General features: G+C 31.5%; 1 protein-coding gene across 1 annotated transcript in view; it reads left to right on the top strand.

Moving 5' to 3' along the window:
- Positions 1 to 21,533, top strand: part of LOC145269287 (calsyntenin-1-like) — a 160,031-nt gene that overhangs the window by 103,910 nt on the left and 34,588 nt on the right. Inside the window, exons 5-8 of the mRNA XM_080124969.1 lie at positions 5,335 to 5,526; positions 9,183 to 9,470; positions 11,946 to 12,127; positions 14,802 to 14,931. Of these exons, the coding sequence (XP_079981095.1) occupies positions 5,335 to 5,526; positions 9,183 to 9,470; positions 11,946 to 12,127; positions 14,802 to 14,931 (792 nt within the window). The remainder of the gene's footprint in view (positions 1 to 5,334; positions 5,527 to 9,182; positions 9,471 to 11,945; positions 12,128 to 14,801; positions 14,932 to 21,533) is intronic.

Below are 21,533 nucleotides of genomic sequence, written 5' to 3'. Positions count from 1 at the left end.
AATTTTTCGTTAAAAAGAAAAAGAAGATATGCAGGAATATAACATTTAATCTGACCTTAAATTATATCCGATGGTGAGGCCCCAGCTTGCGGGCTTTGGGGAGTGTGGAGCCACCCTTTAATTGCCATTGCTCCCAGGGTCCCAACTATGGGTTAAATAGAAACCGACTTAAAAAAAAAAACAAATATACTCTATTAAAAAATTGTTCTTCAAAATCACTGATTTCGGCATTAAATAACCTGAAAAGGGTTGATATGCCGTAAAACAAAAACAACCAACTAACCATCAAATGTATTAACTCAAATAAGTCAAATGTGATTGAATAAGTAGGTCACATTTAGAAAAAAAATGGCAAATTTCTTTGGACTTTTTGTGAACACAAGTTAGAAATTCTAAACTATAATGGAAATATCTCTTCCATAAGTGGGTTTTGCCTGAAAAATGTTGAGTTTACCTACCTTGGCAGTAAAATTGCAAAGGAGAATTGTAGAGAGAGTGAACTTAAACTATAAATCAGCAAAGCCTGGACTCGACTAGACATGACAAAAGATCTGGAAGTCAAATTTTTCTATTAAGATGACATGTGAATTCTATGAAGCCATTGTTACGCCAGTTCTCGTATATGAAGTAGCAGCTGGTCTTTTATCAAATGGGAAAGAAATTTGATGGTCTGTATACAAAAATGCTAAGAAATATGTATACAAAAATGCTAAGAGCTGATCTCCAAATTTCCTGGTAGCAACTTCTTCAAATCCTAGTCTTAAACAAAGAGAAAAAAATAAACAGATTTTGTGATTAGGGTTAGACGTTTAACAATGTTCTTTTGTGGGTATCAAAGCAAGGACTTTATTTTGTGGAGAGACTGCACAGAAGTTTCACCAATCAACTAGCAGAGAACATCTATGAAAACTGTGAGTAAAAAAAAAACAAACACAAATCCGTAACATTAGAATGGTTGGATGATAATAAGATTGATTTTTATTTCTAAATATGGGAAGGATCTTTTATCATTATTTCACATATGAAGATTTATTTAAAACTAGCGAGGGGTACCTGGCGTTGCCCGGGTGTTTGGAGGTGTGTGTGGAAACTCCGGGGGTGGGGGGGTTAAAAAAAAAAAAAGAAGTAATTATGAGGATCGAACCCGAACCGTTGAGGCAAAGTTGTAAATTAAAGTGTGAAAAAAAAAAATGTGCGACGTTAATGATTGCCCCACCGCGATGTGCTAACGGAAACATGTTTAAATTTATTTAATTACTTGGATTTGGCAGGTGCCCGTTTTAATGAGTTAATGAGGTCAAGTTTGACTGCGGGATTTTTATTTTCCCAAGATGTTATAGGAAAAAGACTAACCCACATGCGGCGAGCGACAAATGTTGAATATTTATCTTCCCGAAATCGAGCAAATTAAATAGACAGGCGAGCTTCGTTGTTAACTGTGAGATATTACGATTTATATGTGATATAAAAAGTTTTAAAAAGTTGTTAGGCGAGTGACCGCTTCTCTGAAAGAAGCCTTTTGTAGACATACAGAAAAAGCGAACACACATACAAACATACATACATTTTCGCTCTTATATTTATAGATTAAAATACAATGATTCAACATGATCATTGTATTTTAATTTGAAATATATTTCATTTGAAGCATACATATGATGGAGATATAATGACCAATTGACTGAATTAAATACTGCTTAGGTCAGCAATTTTTACTCTTTTTCATTAGATATCAAGTCCAACCTTTACGTATCTAACATTTAAAAAATTGCTCCCTTAAGTAATAACTATAATGTAATAACTATAATATAATAACTATAATATAATAATTATAATATAATAACTGCCTTTTCACCCAAACAAGAATAAATATATAAACGTAACACATAATTCCTTTGATAACAATTAATACATCCCAATTCTACAAATAAATAACTGCCAGCCACACCCTGATTTAATCCATGTGCAGATCTAAAAATAAATTGCCACATCATCACCCCTAAATACAAATAAACAATAGAAACAGATAAACATGCAATCATTGTAATTAAGTTGTATTTAAATGGTTTAAATAATACCAAGTTAAAATTAAGATCCAAACAATCATATAATCCACCTCCTCATAAACATGACAATTCCTCAAAGGGGCAACCTGAAAAATACACCAGATGATAAAAATAATGATCACTGTTTTTCAGATTGTCTTCTTTCCTTAAGAGACTGATGATTGGAAATAGGTTGTAAGGGCCTTTTCTAAATGTGAAAGTCTTAACCATGTCAAGGAAACCATGGCTCATCTCTAGAATCCATAATATATTGTTGTTGTTAAGTAATTTGTTATACATTTCTGTGGAAATATGGTTTGCTTTTCTATTATATTTCACCTTTTAGCTATACAAATCCTTAATGTATGAAGCAAAATCATTTATTTAATTATTATATCAATCAATGGATCTATTCTGCCCTTAACTCATCAGAAGAAATAGCACTTATCAGTCCATCAAAAGAAAATAAAATGTATATGGGCACGATTACAAAAATTGGGAGAGAAGTTGCAAATACCTTTTATTTTATGATGCCATGAATGATTTTGCACGATGAAACAGATGAATTGTACATGGCAATGTACTTGTTATGTCAATGTCACTGTTAAAGGAATAACTCATAAGATAGTTAACATCTTGAAATTTGGAATATAGACTTTTGTCATAATGCTATATATATATATATATATATATATATATATTCACACACACAGCTGTTTCGTCGTTTTACAATTTCCTTAGTGTAGCTAAGTTTAGAAGAAAGCAGAATTATTTGTTTGCCCATAATCAGACATTGCATTCTTGCAAAGATGGCCTTCTGTTTGTCTATTTTTGTTTATAAATGTTTTACTGTCTCTATTTACATGCTTTCCCTCAAGTGGCAAGTTATATCAGTTTATAAAGGTTCGTCTTGTAACCAGTCCTGAATTGTCTTTGATAATTTTACTTTGTGTGAAGTTTTGTATGGTTGCTGTTTTTACCACTCTTCATGATTAGAAGTCCTGACAAATGTTTATCTGGTCTTATCACTGATGATTGGGTGGAGCATCTTATTCCCCCTTCACAGGCGTTCTATCTCTCTCTCTCTCTGAAAGATATGCACAATATGGCTACTGTTATATGTTAACATAGAAACATTTAACACTAGTAGAGCTACCCAGCATTGCCTGGCATCCTAATTTCCACAAATTACAGAAAAAAAATGTGAAAAGAAAAATTTGTGTAATATTGTAATTTGAAAAGTTCATTTTGGGGGGAAATCAGAGTAAAAATACTTATGTTGAAGTGAGGTTTGAATTTCTGATCTTTATTTCTAAGTATGCTATTGAGCCACCAAGTCAATTCTCTCTCTCTCGCTCTCTCTCTCTATTAGTTAAAAGTAAAAGTGGTGATATTCTTTGTCTTCTTTTACTCTCCCTCTCTTTCTTTATCCCCCCCCACACACACACTTGTAAGAAAAATACAATGAAAGAAAACGAGTCCCTATTTTTCACTGAAGATGAAAAAAAATTATTAAATTATTACCTGGTGATTTGATTAACAATATATTAGGATTTCTGACTGACAAGATTAACCACTTTTTATTATTTATAACTAATAAAATATTAATCAGGATCAAATATAAAATTTTTTGAAATCAATTGTTTTTAACACTGACCTATATTTACTTTGTATGGCTGACATAACAGATTTTTTGTGTTGCTTATAGTATAATATATGCATATATTATCTTGAAAGTTTTTTTCGACTTTTAAAGCTATACGGAAAAAAAAACTTAGTTCTAAGTTATTTGTTAGAAAATTTTAAAGTCAATGAATCTCTTGCAATCATTGCATTAGTCTTAATATTATTGTAAGGATCATCAGTTGTTTACCATGAAAAACTGTTTCAGGGATTATACATATATATTTATACACAAGCACACGTACATACTTGCAGGACTTGTGTCCTGGCATTGCCCTGGAAAATTAAGGAATGCAAGAATTGCAACCACCAGAAGTAAATTGACCCGGAAGATTTTTCACCCAAAATGCCTTTATCTATTATGATACTATTCCCCTTTCCTAAATGTTAGGAATTAGGATAGAAAAAGAAATATGACAAGATGAGAGGAAATAAGTTTTTTAGCAGAACAAAGGTATTATAAATGGGTTTGATGGAAAAACAATGGATCTCAACTGGTTACTTAAGGAACATGAAAGAAAGCTAAGGTGGAATTGTTTGTCAAAGTGTGGCAATGATTAGGACAAAGAAGGTTAATATATTGGTTTTGGGAGTAGCAATGGGTTTCGCAGCAGTTTTTATGACAGTTGAGGACAATGTTTGGTGTAATGGTTGATGGTAGTTGTAAACTGAGGATAGTGGTCAGTTTGGAGATTCCCTAAGAGAGATTCGAGAAATTGGAGTCTAAGCTGAGTGAAAGTAAATTGGGCCAAAAAGAAAATTGCTGGAGCGTTTGGGGTTCAACTTTCTCTACATTACACTATTACACACACACACTTACACACACACACATGCACACACACACACACATGCACACATACATGCAGAGCTTAACTGATTTACATCAAGTACTTGTCTTGTGGTTTTTTTAGAGTGCAATTACAAAGACTATCAACTGATCACATTGTGATATGAACACTTTTCTTAAATAGAAAATAATAAAAACATAATTAATAAAATGTTCTTTTGCAAAACAATATGCAAATTAGTTAATTTTACAATGCTGATCACATTAGTATGATCAATATATTAGAAAGATGTTCTTCTATCAGGAATATTTGACGTTTTAACCTGTTAGTGCAACAAATGGCACAACCTTATAAATATATATGATATTGTGTTTTTCATTGTTTAACTATGGAAACAAAAAATTTTACCAAATTTTGTTTCAGTTTTAGTAACACATTTGTTTTGAAACTTTTATTTTCTAATAAATTGATTTCTTTCTTTTTCTTTTTTTTTTTTTTTTGGTAAGAATTTCAATTTAAACTAATAGTAACAAGATCACATGAAACTACATCTGGAAACGTAATATTTAACTCTAGGAAAATTCTGGGGCTTGAACCCCAGGTTGTTTTAGAGGTGAAAAACACACCTTTTGAGGCTAAGTTTTATTTTTCTCCCAAAATTCAAGGCATCAGTTGGGGGACCATATAGTTTTTGACTTATTTTCTTATAATCGATTTTTTTTTTGTGTTTTTTTTTTTTTAGAATTTGATTTTAGACTAATAGTAAAAAGAGAAAATAATACTTTATATATTTTTTATATATTTCTTATTTTTCTCAGGTATTCCTAAGAATTTGGATTACGTGCCAAACTCGGGACGTCATAAGATCTGTGAACATGCTCATCTTGATTTGTGTGACAAACCATACAACATTGAGAAAGTTTCTGTGCGCATGGTTCTCACAACCAAACACATTGGAAAAGGCTGCGATAGAGATACATATTCCATCTCATCCCAACGTAAACTATGTGGTAAGTATATGATTTTTATGAAATTTCTTTTTCTTCATTTTTGTTACTGTTTTTTTTTTTTTTTTTTGCTTTGTCACAGTGTGTGTATGCACATTTGGGATGAGATGTGGGGATCTTTTGGTTTTAATCCAAAATTAAATTTGGATAGTATAGGGAGATGTGTAAATAAGAGTAGACTTCGATAGTATGATTATGTTGAAAGAATGGATGAAAGTTTTTGAAATAGATGTAGAACAGTTGAGGTAGCAGGTTCAGTTTGCAGGGAAAGGCCAAAGAAACCATAGGAGGAAGCAATAAAAAATGGATCTAAGAGAAATCAGAACCTTGTCAGAGATAGATTACTTTGGAAATCAATTTCTTAAAGCTGTCCAACACATGCCAGCATGTTAAATAGATGTTGAACTAAATATGGTGAGGTTAAAATAGGACAAATGATTGAAATGTCTGACTGATGTATGAAAAAATCAAAATGCATTATGGTGAAAAATAATTTTCTAACAAAATTATTTTGGTGGTGATGTGTGTATTGGAAGGTTTATACAGAGTGGAATGATACACACATTGCCTTAAAACACATTACAGCCTTATTTGAAAACTTTTATTGAAAAAAATCAATTCAGGTAAGTTGATTATTTAGTAGAGCTGACATCTATTCGATGTAACCGCCTTCAGCCTCAATCATCGCCTCGATATGGGAACATGCTTATTCCACAAACGCAGACAGGAACTCAGCGAATACTTGGTGGATTGTGGCGATCAGACTAGCTTTGGTGTTGCGGGAGGTCATGTTGGTGATATTCTCGATGTATGACCAAATGAAGTAGTCTAGTGGGTTCAGGTCGGGGGAGATAGTGAGAGAAGGGTACAAAATTGTTGCACTCCTTCTGAAGCCGGAATCTCTTTGGACCTGGGGGTCGGCGCTGAGTTCTGCTGCCACACCCAGGGTCTGCCAGTGGCCACCTGATTACACCAGGGGATCACCACACTCTTCACCACATCCAGGTACACTTTGGTATTGACTTTCAAGCCGACTTCGAAGATGTGAGATGGCATGATGTGGCCCTCACTTGAAGCCACACCAAAAACCATAATTGTGGCCAGAAAGTTTGTTTTCATACCCCTGGATACGTCCCTGTTATTTTTGGCAATCCCGTGATGCATTTTTAGGGTGCTGGCAATGGTTTTGTTATCATAACTTGGATCAGTAGAGAGCATAAGTTGTACAGTGGCACATCTCCAATCTCACTTGCTGAACATTGTATCACTTTCAGACATGATAGAAGGTTCCTATCACTCTTAGGATTTGTACACAACTGGTCAACTAGTAGATGGTCTGCAAAAAGAAAAAGAAAGAAAATCGGTTTTCATAAAATGGAAATGGAATCCTGTCATCTTTTGTGGAGCGACAATTGCATCGTTCCATCCTGTGATATTCAATATGAAGTCAGATCACAACTTTCAAATGTAAAATTGATCTGAAACGTTTCAGAAAGACACTTTTGACATATGCATAATGATAAAATGAAAACCGTCTTTCAATTGGGAAAAGAAATAATAGTGAATTAATTAGATGTCCTTTAGAAAATCAATATGCAAATTAGTGTGACTATGTTGATTATATATATGTGCTGACTATATTATTATTTTGTATTATAATGAGGATTTTAATAATTTAATTTTAATGGGGTCAATAGAAATATTGAGAGGTTTTAAAAAATATAATTTTTTTTTAATATTAATATATTAATATATTAATTATGTAGTAATATTTAAAAAATATTTTATGTTATCATTCGTTAAGAATATTTATTTGTCAGAAAGCATGAAAGGAGAATTAGGGGGCGGGATAGTGAAAATGAAAAAAGTTTCTATTTTATTTGTCCATGTCTCTTGGCAGTGCTGGGTAACCATGCTAGTTTTTTATGTGTAGAAAATATTTAATTCCTTTGTGATTGTCAAGAAAATAAGATGATTGCATCCATTTATGTCATCAAAACGGTGAAACTAGTCTGTCGGTCAAGTTGCCAACAAAGTTCTAAATTTTGTTCGACTCTTTTTATATTTGAACTTTTTTCTTTTGTTACTTTTTTAAAAAGTTTTTGATTAACTTTTTTCTTTTTTGTCTTTAACGTAATAGTCTTACTAAAATTTCTTTGTTTGATTTTTTTTTTTTCAGTTCAGGGTCATCGTTATTTTTTCTTTCACTTTTTATTTGTGCAGCAAAAAGAAAGTAGTGATAGTGTTGTTCACCATTTTCTGTCCAATCGATTGTAATAATGATGGGGAAAGTATAGAGCCATATCCTCCAAGCCTTCGTAGAGCAACTATTCTAGGAAAAGCAAAGTTTGTTATAACAGCAGCAATCAAATGGATTTTAATCAAATAACACTGACTGTGCTCCTTAAATCATTACTTAGTGTTTTCCATTTTGCACAAGTTCTTTAAAACAGATTCAAATCATGTTTATAAATCGAAAAGCTGTAATTTGTGGAGATAATGAAAATAGTACTGTGTGTCGGAGGCATGCAGTACTATTTTGCTTGTCAAAATACTTGCTAAATTTTTTATATTATTACATGTTTAACAAGATGACCAAATAAAGTATAATATAAAATGTTAGAATGGGACTTTGTCTTATATTTTACAGTTTTAGTTATTACAGAAGTTGTCCCATGTTACAGTTGTCCAATTCCACAGTTTCAGTTGTTACAAAAAGAAAATAAAAAAAGCAAAAAAAAAAAAAAGTAAATAAGATGGTTGAAGACCAAAATTATACTTGGTAATGGCTTTTGGTTTTAAAATTGGAAATTAACAAGCAGTGTTTATTAAAAATAAATTTTATATCGCTTGGATTTTGGTAGAATTTTTAATTGTGAACATGTCCTTAATAGTTAACGAAATCTGGTTGATCACTAACCCTAAGTCTGAATTAACAAGATTGTAATCGCCTAAAAATGTAGGATGTCCTTCCCAATAAAAAAATTTGCTTTGATTATTTGTAAATAAAAAAATTTAATTACAAAAACCAATTTAATTTTCTTATGTCCAATGTAAACAAATTATTAATTGGTTTTCCTTCAAAATACATCCAACCTAAATTATGAGTAACTATTTTTGATAAACATTATTTGTCAATTTTTGATTTGAAAATCAAACTGTTGAAAGGGATTGGAAATTAATTCCACATTTCTAAAATGTACTGTTTTCAGCATGAAATCACAAATCACTAGATATTTAATCACAAAAAGTAAATCTAATGTATTCATGACGTTGAGCAATCTTGAAAATTTCATGAGAAATTGTAAAAAAAAAAAGCCAATGATTATTATTTTTTTATGAAAGTAGAAGTAAAAATTTGTAGTAATCAAGTATTTTTTTTTTATAGAAATGCTCCAGACAAAGCATGAAGCCACTTGATGTAATGATCTAAAACAAAACTATTACTGCAAGGTCAAAAACTAATCAAATACAAATATTAGATGAATAGATTCTGATCCATAAAACAGCAATTCTTACCACTTTGTCAGAAACATTGCTTATGGAATATGAGAACTAAGGGAAGCGAATGTTAGAAGATTGTTGAAAGTAAACCCGATCTTCAGTTTCTAATCACTTTAATTCACGTTTTTTTTGTTCTTTCTTCCGTCCGTTTTCAGGTGCCAGTGGTGACAGTATTGACCTTCTTCCTTCGCCCAACGTGGCCTCATGGACTTCCAGTCTTCCTACTGATGATGGCAATGAAAGTGACCAGATTTTCGCATTTGATGGCCAAACCAATGCCGTAGAGGTCCCCGAAGGTCACTTCAATCACACCCTGACTAACCATTTTACCATTTCCACTTGGATGAAACACGAGCACCATCAGAAAAAGGATCATAGCCAAGCTCCTACTAAGGCGCACAAAGCACCCAAAGAACACATCCTCTGCATGTCTGATGGAGACCGTAAGTATTTCTCAATCTCTCCTTTTTGTTGTACGCTTACATGAACATTCACAGGCAACATGAATTGGAACAATAGAGGACACTGCAAAAAAGGTTGGATTCCTTCTACCATTCTAGAAAACTTCTCACACCTGCTAGTCTCTCATGTCTCTACAAAACCACCTTTTGAGTTGTTGTTGTCATATTTGCCTTCGTGCTTCACTCTCCTTCTTAAACAGAGTTTAAAAGAAAGTAATCTAACAGGTTCAACATTGTTCACCATACTCCAGTATTGCATCCCTGTGCTTGTTTTGCAAATATTTTAATGACAGGTGTGTCAACGAACTTGCTGCACTTGTGCCCCCTTGACATAAATACCCAACGACCAACCTGACAAGATCCCACTCTTTCATTGCTGAGATCTGCAGATGCCAGAAAGATTTCTACTCTAGTAATGTCTCCATTTCAAAGTGCAAGGCTTTGGAATTATCTGTCTGCTACCTGTTTCCCTGACTGTAGCAACATACAGAACTTCAAATGTGATGTGAACAAGCATCTTGTTGAACAACTCTTCACTTAGAATGTCCTTATATGTCCCCTAATTTACATTCTCTCTTTACGTCTGAATAACAATGTGTCTTTTTGTAGCCGAATAAAAGTAAATATTTAAAAAAAAAAATGTTAAAAAAAGTAGATACAAACTTTCTCTCCAATGATACTTTCAGTTCGTCTTTCTTTTATTGTAGCATTATCGTCTGAATCCAACCATTAATTTTTGCATTTTTTTTATCCATACTATACTATATCGCATGCAAAGATTTGCAATAATTTTAAGAGTTACAACCACACATTTTGATTGAATTACAAGAAAAATATCTTTTCTTTTAGTCATTTAGCATCACTTTTACCTTTTTTAGGAGTCTGACGTTTTCATATATTATGGAAACTCACTCTTCAGTCCTCACCCTTCTGCGGGTCAGCAATCTCCAAATTCTATTGTCCAATCATTTGCGTGCAAGTTTTTCTTGGTTGGTCAACCTTTCTGCAATTTAGGACTTTGTGCTTCTGCAATGGTTTATTCAGAAGTGATAACATTTCACATAACCATACCAGCATAATTGATTTATCATTACGATAACCTTTATAATGATGTATATGTGTGTGTGTGTATATATATATATATATTATATATATATATATATGAGCAAACAGTTAATGAAATATGTTAAAAACACTTTGAAATGAGTTAAAAACATATTTAATCTGAAAAGGAAACACTAGATAAATGGATAGTCCTTAATCCGCGGAGTTTCGAAGAAATACTCTCCTTCTCATCAGAGGGTAGGAATTAGCAAAATGCAGGATCGGATTTTGCATGCAGAAGTATTTGATGAAACAACAAATAAGTCAAAGATCTTACTTGAAAACAAAATAAGTTAAGCAGAGGGAATATGCTAAATAAAAAGGTGATTATACATTGATGAATAGTCTGGTGGAAGATAAAAAATCCAGTGAGGGTAAAATCCAAATGTAAAACTTCAAGAAAGTTAAAAGAGTTTCCATTTGTACAAGTAAAATCCAAAGAAATCCCGTAATATTTATATATATATATATATATATATATATATATATATATATATATATATATACACAGAGTACGAAGGCTATTTGAGGACAATTGCATATCTTTAAATAAAATAATTAGTTAAATTTGTATCATAAAACATATTTGTGTCAACTTGATCTTTGAATCAAAATAACACAAATATGTTTTATGATACTATTTTTACTAATTATCCTATCAATCCATCTCTTTGGCGTCAATGATTGCTTCTATCCAGATTCAAGCTGAAATTATGTGGCCCCTATTCATTGCAGAGATCACCTGGACTCTTTTAGTAAATCTATGGTACTATGTAAATATCGATTAGTCTCCCATTCAACAATGCTCTGTACGTAAGAATTTTTTTTTTGTTTATTTCTTGCACCAAACATATTTTTAATGTTTTCTTACATGCCAAAAATGAAACAAACTTTTTCACATACATAAAATAAATTTTGTAACCTTCTTTTTACGCAAAAACTTAATTTTAATGGAACTTCACAAATTTAAAAGCAAAAATGGAGGTCAAACATACCAGTCAACTCCATTGGGAAATTCATCTATGTGAATTTTTTTTTTTAACCACAATGCATCACAATTGCTAAACAATCTTGTTGAATTATGAAAAATGTCAGCCGTGTTTTTATCAATAGTTAAAAAAAATGTATTTGCTATGCCTGCTTTCTCTAAGAGAAGTTGTGAAATTTACTTGTTCAAAAAACAAAACAACAACAAATGTGACATTTTTGGGCTTTTAAAGCTAACTGTAGCAATGATATTTAAATACAAACTGAGATGAGGAATTAAATCTATCAAATTTATTGTTAAAAAAAAAATGTATCTAGCGTGTTTATTTCAGTCGTTTGAACATACATTTTTCTTTCTCCTTTCAGATCTAAATCGCCATCATTATGGATTATTCGTTCATGGTGATAAATTGATTTTCTTGTTGCGTCGTGAAGCTGAAAATAGTGAAAACATGGAAGCTTTCCGCCCAGCCGAATGGAGATGGCATTTGTCCCAGATTAATGATGGCAAATGGCATCATTATGCCATTAGTATTGATTATCCGGAAGTAAGTTTTTCCCTCTCTCTCTCTCTCTCTCTACCTTTTTTCTCTTACCTATTCTCTCTCTCTCTTTTCATAACCCCCACCTCTCCCCCTATTCCCCTCTCTCTCCCCTCTATTCCCCTCTCTCTCTCCTATTCCCCTCTCTCTCTCCTATTCCCCTCTCTCTCTCCTATTCCCCTCTCTCTCTCTCCTATTCCCCTCTCTCTCTCTCTCCTATTCCTCTTCTCTCTCTCTCTCCTATTCCCCTTCTCTCTCTCCCCTATTCCCCTTCTCTCTCTCCCCTATTCCCCTTCTCTCTCTCCCCTATTCCCCTTCTCTCTCTCCCCTATTCCCCTTCTCTCTCTCCCCTATTCCCCTTCTCTCTCTCCCCCCTATTCCCCTTCTCTCTCTCTCCCCTATTCCCCTTCTCTCTCTCTACCCTATTCCCCTTCTCTTTCTCTACCCTATTCCTCTCTTTCTCTACCCTATTCCTCTCTTTCTCTACCCTATTCCTCTCTCTCCACATTCCTCTCTCTCTCCACATTCCTCTCTCTCCACATTCCTCTCTCTCCCCCCCCCTCTCTCTCCCCATTCCCCTCTCTCTCTCTCTCTCTCCCCATTCCCCTCTCTCTCTCTCTCTCTCTCCCCATTCCTCTCTCTCCCATTCCTCTCTCTCTCTCTCTCTCTCTCTCTCTCTCTCTCTCTCTCTCTCTCTCTCTCTCCCTCTCTCTCTCTCCATTCCTCTCTCTCTCTCCATTCCTCTCTCTCTCTCCATTCCTCTCTCTCTCCCCATTCCTCTCTCTCTCCCCATTCCCCTCTCTCTCTCTCCCCATTCCCCTCTCTCTCTCCCCATTCCTCTCTCTCTCTCTCTCTCTCTCTCTCTCTCTCTCTCTCTCTCTCTCTCTCTCTCTCTCTCTCTTGTCCTTGTCCTCTCTCTTCCTTCTTTCCTCTTTCTCTTTCTCTTTCTCTCCAAACTTTCATTTCTTTTATAATAATGATAAAGCTATGTAAATTGTTATAAAGTTTTGTTGTCTTCATGATAGCATTACAACAAAGGGTGGAGCAGTTGCTAGTGTGATTGTAGTCTTCTCATATTACTAACCAGCAAAGTGTTATCTTTGTCGATCAAGCGTAGAATCTATCAGGCGTGTGTACACAGCGTGATGATACATGGTAGTTAAAAACTTGTCCGGTTTGAATGTACAAGTTTCGTGCTGAGAAATTATATCAATATGTTACAATGAATAACAAGTTTTGAAGACAATCTGAGGGAAAAATTAAATGAAGACAGTATAGGGAGATGAGTTTATTGGTTTAATCATATTAAAAGAATGAATGAAAGTGCTTCGGGGGGGGGGGAAACATAAAGATTGATTTCTTAACACCTGGCGAAACGCAGTTTGGAATTCAATTTCTAACAGATGTCCAACATCTAAAACAGATGTCCAACATGTAAAACAGATGTTAAACCAAATTTGTTGATGAGAATTATTGAGTACAAATACAGTATGTGACAAGCATTTTTTTTTCTTGTATAAAATTTATCTCCCTGGTATAAAATTTATCTCCCTGGTATAAAATTTATCTCCCTGGTATAAAATTTATCTCCCTGGTATAAAATTTATCTCCCTGGTATAAATTTTAATAAGACATTTGCAAATAGGTATTTTTTTTATTTAAAGACTGGACTTAAAAATGTTGTGATCTGACGATTTTGTGTTTAATGAATAAGGTTTTATTAAAAATTTTAGGTTGAAGACCCCAGCTAAAAATTGAACAGGTTGATTGAAAAAAAATAATAATTTAGCAGAATATCTTCAAGATTTGTTTAACTCTTTAGTATCACTCAAAATTATTATTGCTAATAAAACAATACCAAACAGATGCCACCTATGCATGGAATCGTTCATAAAATTTACAATTGAATAAAATTCAGTATATGCTTTGAGTTATTGATATTTTTATTTTATGAAAAAATTAGCAGCAATTCAGGTGAAATCCAAAAAAAAAAAAATTTGTATTGAAAAATATAATTTCAATACAAATTTTTTTTTTTTTTTGGATTGACTTTTTGGATTGAAAGGAATGACTTGCAAACAAGTGGCTGTGGTTGAAATTATAACTTATCTGATAGCATTATTTGTTAATGGCCTTTATTTTTACATCCTTATGAGGAATTGACGGCTTTCTGTCTGTGTCTTTTCAGTTGCTAAAAAGAGTAAAAATAGGGCTTTCAATTTTGTCACTAGTAATTGGTCAATGTGTGAAGTGCCTAGGTCATTCAAATTATTCTGTTATGAGACAAGGGAAGTAATCATAATATGCCTTTCTTTTTATATAGAAAACAAACACACACACACACACACAATTAAAATTACAAAAATATCTTTATAGATATTATATCAATATAGAGCAATTCAACAAACTATAAAAATTGATGATGGAAATTAATAAGAATATTTATTAATCCATCAAAAATTCAAACAGAATCCATGGGTTAAGTATTTTTCTTTATTATAATTCCTTGCTTGAATTTTGGATAAAATGTAATTTATTCCATTTTATTTTTGTCAACAATTTTTCTTATATATATTTTGTGATTTAGAAACTTTGTTATTTGTGAATTTGTAAAATCTGTTTTTAATATATAATAAATCTTTTTATTCATTTCACTGAATTAATTTTTCTCTCCTTCCAGGTTCGCTTGTATATTGATGGCAAAGTTATTGTACCTTCAAGCCATGATTTGGAAGTTGTTGATGATTGGCCTCTTCACCAATCCAAAAAGGTTTTGTTCACAGAATTGGTAATTGGAGCCTGTTGGCAAGGTATACAATACAATGGTTTGATGCCTGTATTTTTGTATGCATGCATGTACATCAGTACCTAATTCAACTGAGCAGCTATACTAGGGCTTAGTTCAAAGTGATGTACGTTGGGTCATCAGCAGTGATTGAGCGTGCAGTCTGAGAAGAGCATGTTGTGTACTCTAACAAGTTTCATACACGTGATTAAAGCCAACTTCCAAGAATTCAAATAAATTCAGTAATAATCGATCAATGCCTCTGTGATTATGCCGTATAATGATAAGCAATAATAACAGTAGAAATAAACAAAATATTGTGGCAAGATTTTTAAGTAAACAAAAAATTCTATTTTGAATTTGTATTGTGCTGATGTTATTTTTATTTTTTTTATTTTTTAAATATTGTTGGTATAGTTGATGCGAACCATGATAGTTGCTCTCTGCCATCTAGTAATTGTTTGATTATTCCAATCGACTATCTGGAATTAGGACTGCACACATACTAAACTGTACAAAAGCTTATCAAGAGACAACACATTTTGTATGATTCTGTGGACATGAAAGTGGGACTAATCTTAGCTCTAAACGATATAAGATTCATTTGTGTCTGGTGTGCATGGCAGTAATTGATCTGAAGGAAGAAACACTGCCATTACAGTGAGTCGGTCTTATGGGAAATGTGATTTTGTAGATGCGAGGATTGGTGAGAGGTGAACTTGGCCGTATGCAAATTGGTTGGCATTTGCCGGCATAAACGTGACCATGGGAGACCACTTGACAGATGGTATATGAGGCAGGGTTGTTAGGGTTAGGGCAAAGATCAGTGGACTTTTGAGGCGATTGTTTCTCTAACTTGTGAGAAATGGGTTTTCCTTCTTCATGTTTCTTTATGAAAGCCCTGACTTTGAAGTGTTCTTGTCTTCATCGGAAACCATGTCCTTCTTACCGAGAACTGAGACTTTTTGTATCTAACATAACGTGATTCCATTAAACTTTTCAGCACTCAATTGCTTTTGAGCAACCTGTTTTGGAACTTAGGAGACTCTCTCTTCCAGAGGTGCTGGGCCAACCTGTCCCCTTCCTATTGCTTCTTCCTGATTTTACTTACATGTTCATAGGGAGACTGCCTCTAGCTAGATACAGCAGAAAAGAGAGAGAGAGAGAGAGAGAGAGAGAGAGAGAGAGAGAGAGAGAGAGTATTAAGAAGTAGAAACTACCTTGCTCTTCCAGTTCTTAAGTAATTTTGTACAAATTGTACAAATCTACAGTAGTTGTGAGAAAGAATTGGCAAACACAATCCTCACGAGAGATTAAAAGGAAGGTCTACCTTCTCTCATGTATTTAAATAATAAATCAAGAGAAGAGCAAAAATGTATCAGTCATGCAAATGATTTATCATTTCTTGAAGCTTATCAACTATACAATTTTAAAATAAACATTTTTTTACTTTAATCTTTTCATGATATTTAAAATGTAAAATTCAATATTCTTTTCTGACAAAAGTAACAGAATGAAAAATCTATTATTTGTAAAATAAGTAAATTATTTCTGCAAAATATCTGCTGAAAGCTAAGAAAATTTGAAAATTTAAAATATATAAATAAAGCAATTCAAGATGTTATAACTGACACCCTCTTCATAAGAAAAGTTATAAACCTGAAATATTCCATGAAATCAAGAAAGAAATCATTGGAATTTTAGTTGGGCAGTCAGATCGTTAAAAATGAAATGAATTATAAACAATAATTAATAACAAAAAATCAGATCAAAGCAAAACATTCTAAAGCAAAATTGACCCAAAATATAAGGCATAATAGCATTAAATAGGTTTTAAAATTCAAAACAATATGAGGTTTTCAATAATAGCGGAAGGTTTTAAAATTCAAAACAATATGAGGTTTTCAATAATAGCGGAAGGTTTTAAAATTCAAAACAATATGAGGTTTTCAATAATAGCGGAAGGTTTTAAAATTCAAAACAATATGAGGTTTTCAATAATAGCGGAAGGTTTTAAAATTCAAAACAATATGAGGTTTTCAATAATAGCGGAAGGTTTTAAAATTCAAAACAATATGAGGTTTTCAATAATAGCGGAAGGTTTTAAAATTCAAAACAATATGAGGTTTTCAATAATAGCGGAAGGTTTTAAAATTCAAAACAATATGAGGTTTTCAATAATAGCGGAAGGTTTTAAAATTCAAAACAATATGAGGTTTTCAATAATAGCGGAAGGTTTTAAAATTCAAAACAATATGAGGTTTTCAATAATAGCGGAAGGTTTTAAAATTCAAAACAATATGAGGTTTTCAATAATAGCGGAAGGTTTTAAAATTCAAAACAATATGAGGTTTTCAATAATAGCGGAAGGTTTTAAAATTCAAAACAATATGAGGTTTTCAATAATAGCGGAAGGTTTTAAAATTCAAAACAATATGAGGTTTTCAATAATAGCGGAAGGTTTAAAAATTCAAAACAATATGAGGTTTTCAATAATAGCGGAAGGTTTTAAAATTCAAAACAATATGAGGTTTTCAATAATAGCGGAAGGTTTTAAAATTCAAAACAATATGAGGTTTTCAATAATAGCGGAAGGTTTTAAAATTCAAAACAATATGAGGTTTTCAATAATAGCGGAAGGTTTTAAAATTCAAAACAATATTAGGTTTTCAATAATAGCGGAAGGTTTTAAAATTCAAAACAATATGAGGTTTTCAATAATAGCGGAAGGTTTTAAAATTCAAAACAATATGAGGTTTTCAATAATAGCGGAAGGTTTTAAAATTCAAAACAATATTAGGTTTTCAATAATAGCGGAAGGTTTTAAAATTCAAAACAATATGAGGTTTTCAATAATAGCGGAAGGTTTTAAAATTCAAAACAATATGAGGTTTTCAATAATAGCGGAAGGTTTTAAAATTCAAAACAATATGAGGTTTTCAATAATAGCGGAAGGTTTTAAAATTCAAAACAATATGAGGTTTTCAATAATAGCGGAAGGTTTTAAAATTCAAAACAATATGAGGTTTTCAATAATAGCGGAAGGTTTTAAAATTCAAAACAATATGAGGTTTTCAATAATAGCGGAAGGTTTTAAAATTCAAAACAATATGAGGTTTTCAATAATAGCGGAAGGTTTTAAAATTCAAAACAATATGAGGTTTTCAATAATAGCGGAAGGTTTTAAAATTCAAAACAATATGAGGTTTTCAATAATAGCGGAAGGTTTTAAAATTCAAAACAATATGAGGTTTTCAATAATAGCGGAAGGTTTTAAAATTCAAAACAATATTAGGTTTTCAATAATAGCGGAAGGTTTTAAAATTCAAAACAATATTAGGTTTTCAATAATAGCGGAAGGTTTTAAAATTCAAAACAATATTAGGTTTTCAATAATAGCGGAAGGTTTTAAAATTCAAAACAATATTAGGTTTTCAATAATAGCGGAAGGTTTTAAAATTCAAAACAATATGAGGTTTTCAATAATAGCGGAAGGTTTTAAAATTCAAAACAATATGAGGTTTTCAATAATAGCGGAAGGTTTTAAAATTCAAAACAATATGAGGTTTTCAATAATAGCGGAAGGTTTTAAAATTCAAAACAATATGAGGTTTTCAATAATAGCGGAAGGTTTTAAAATTCAAAACAATATGAGGTTTTCAATAATAGCGGAAGGTTTTAAAATTCAAAACAATATGAGGTTTTCAATAATAGCGGAAGGTTTTAAAATTCAAAACAATATTAGGTTTTCAATAATAGCGGAAGGTTTTAAAATTCAAAACAATATGAGGTTTTCAATAATAGCGGAAGGTTTTAAAATTCAAAACAATATGAGGTTTTCAATACTAGCGGAAGGTTTTAAAATTCAAAACAATATTAGGTTTTCAATAATAGCGGAAGGTTTTAAAATTCAAAACAATATGAGGTTTTCAATAATAGCGGAAGGTTTTAAAATTCAAAACAATATGAGGTTTTCAATAATAGCGGAAGGTTTTAAAATTCAAAACAATATTAGGTTTTCAATAATAGCGGAAGGTTTTAAAATTCAAAACAATATGAGGTTTTCAATAATAGCGGAAGGTTTTAAAATTCAAAACAATATGAGGTTTTCAATAATAGCGGAAGGTTTTAAAATTCAAAACAATATGAGGTTTTCAATAATAGCGGAAGGTTTTAAAATTCAAAACAATATGAGGTTTTCAATAATAGCGGAAGGTTTTAAAATTCAAAACAATATGAGGTTTTCAATAATAGCGGAAGGTTTTAAAATTCAAAACAATATGAGGTTTTCAATAATAGCGGAAGGTTTTAAAATTCAAAACAATATGAGGTTTTCAATAATAGCGGAAGGTTTTAAAATTCAAAACAATATGAGGTTTTCAATAATAGCGGAAGGTTTTAAAATTCAAAACAATATGAGGTTTTCAATAATAGCGGAAGGTTTTAAAATTCAAAACAATATGAGGTTTTCAATAATAGCGGAAGGTTTTAAAATTCAAAACAATATGAGGTTTTCAATAATAGCGGAAGGTTTTAAAATTCAAAACAATATGAGGTTTTCAATAATAGCGGAAGGTTTTAAAATTCAAAACAATATGAGGTTTTCAATAATAGCGGAAGGTTTTAAAATTCAAAACAATATGAGGTTTTCAATAATAGCGGAAGGTTTTAAAATTCAAAACAATATGAGGTTTTCAATAATAGCGGAAGGTTTTAAAATTCAAAACAATATGAGGTTTTCAATAATAGCGGAAGGTTTTAAAATTCAAAACAATATGAGGTTTTCAATAATAGCGGAAGGTTTTAAAATTCAAAACAATATGAGGTTTTCAATAATAGCGGAAGGTTTTAAAATTCAAAACAATATGAGGTTTTCAATAATAGCGGAAGGTTTTAAAATTCAAAACAATATGAGGTTTTCAATAATAGCGGAAGGTTTTAAAATTCAAAACAATATTAGGTTTTCAATAATAGCGGAAGGTTTTAAAATTCAAAACAATATGAGGTTTTCAATAATAGCGGAAGGTTTTAAAATTCAAAACAATATGAGGTTTTCAATAATAGCGGAAGGTTTTAAAATTCAAAACAATATGAGGTTTTCAATAATAGCGGAAGGTTTTAAAATTCAAAACAATATGAGGTTTTCAATAATAGCGGAAGGTTTTAAAATTCAAAACAATATGAGGTTTTCAATAATAGCGGAAGGTTTTAAAATTCAAAACAATATGAGGTTTTCAATAATAGCGGAAGGTTTTAAAATTCAAAACAATATGAGGTTTTCAATAATAGCGGAAGGTTTTAAAATTCAAAACAATATGAGGTTTTCAATAATAGCGGAAGGTTTTAAAATTCAAAACAATATGAGGTTTTCAATAATAGCGGAAGGTTTTAAAATTCAAAACAATATGAGGTTTTCAATAATAGCGGAAGGTTTTAAAATTCAAAACAATATGAGGTTTTCAATAATAGCGGAAGGTTTTAAAATTCAAAACAATATGAGGTTTTCAATAATAGCGGAAGGTTTTAAAATTCAAAACAATATGAGGTTTTCAATAATAGCGGAAGGTTTTAAAATTCAAAACAATATGAGGTTTTCAATAATAGCGGAAGGTTTTAAAATTCAAAACAATATGAGGTTTTCAATAATAGCGGAAGGTTTTAAAATTCAAAACAATATGAGGTTTTCAATAATAGCGGAAGGTTTTAAAATTGAAAACAATATGAGGTTTTCAATAATAGCGGAAGGTTTTAAAATTCAAAACAATATGAGGTTTTCAATAATAGCGGAAGGTTTTAAAATTCAAAACAATATGAGGTTTTCAATAATAGCGGAAGGTTTTAAAATTCAAAACAATATGAGGTTTTCAATAATAGCGGAAGGTTTTAAAATTCAAAACAATATGAGGTTTTCAATAATAGCGGAAGGTTTTAAAATTCAAAACAATATGAGGTTTTCAATAATAGCGGAAGGTTTTAAAATTCAAAACAATATGAGGTTTTCAATAATAGCGGAAGGTTTTAAAATTCAAAACAATATGAGGTTTTCAATAATAGCGGAAGGTTTTAAAATTAAAAACAATATGAGGTTTTCAATACCAGTTATCAATAGTAAATGCTGTTGAATTCTTTAGGAATAAAATTTTATTTTGTTCTGAAAATCTTAATTGATTTAATACTTTATTAATAACTTTGACATTTTTCTTTAAATAATTTTTTTTTAAATATTGAATATTGACTTCATATTTGCTTTAGAAATTGATTCCTATTTAAATATATCTTATTTTCTATACATTAACTGTCACGTGTGTGCACACATATCTGTCCCTTCTCTCACTAGTGTAGTACAACTAGTGTATATATCTCTGCCTGGTACCGTCGGGTTAAGGATAAAATACAATGACTGGTCCCTACTATATATCTCTCTATAAAGTCCCTCCCCTTCTCCTCATAGACACAGACGAAATGTTTATCTTGTGTTTCAATACCTTTTTTATAAAATATCACCAGAGCTGAACAGGTTTGCAATTAGAAAGTTTAAATTAATTTGTCACCAAATAGTTGCTATTTGAGTACTTTTTGTAAATTTAACTGTAAATTGTAATTTAACTGTACCATATCAAATTAATA

This window comes from Euprymna scolopes, chromosome 45 (assembly GCF_053919585.1).
Source record: "Euprymna scolopes isolate OS-2025 chromosome 45, ASM5391958v1, whole genome shotgun sequence".
Taxonomy (NCBI): Eukaryota; Metazoa; Mollusca; class Cephalopoda; order Sepiida; family Sepiolidae; genus Euprymna; species Euprymna scolopes.
The sequence above is the reverse complement of the archived record's forward strand: the minus strand, read 5'-3'. Positions and strand labels throughout refer to the sequence as shown.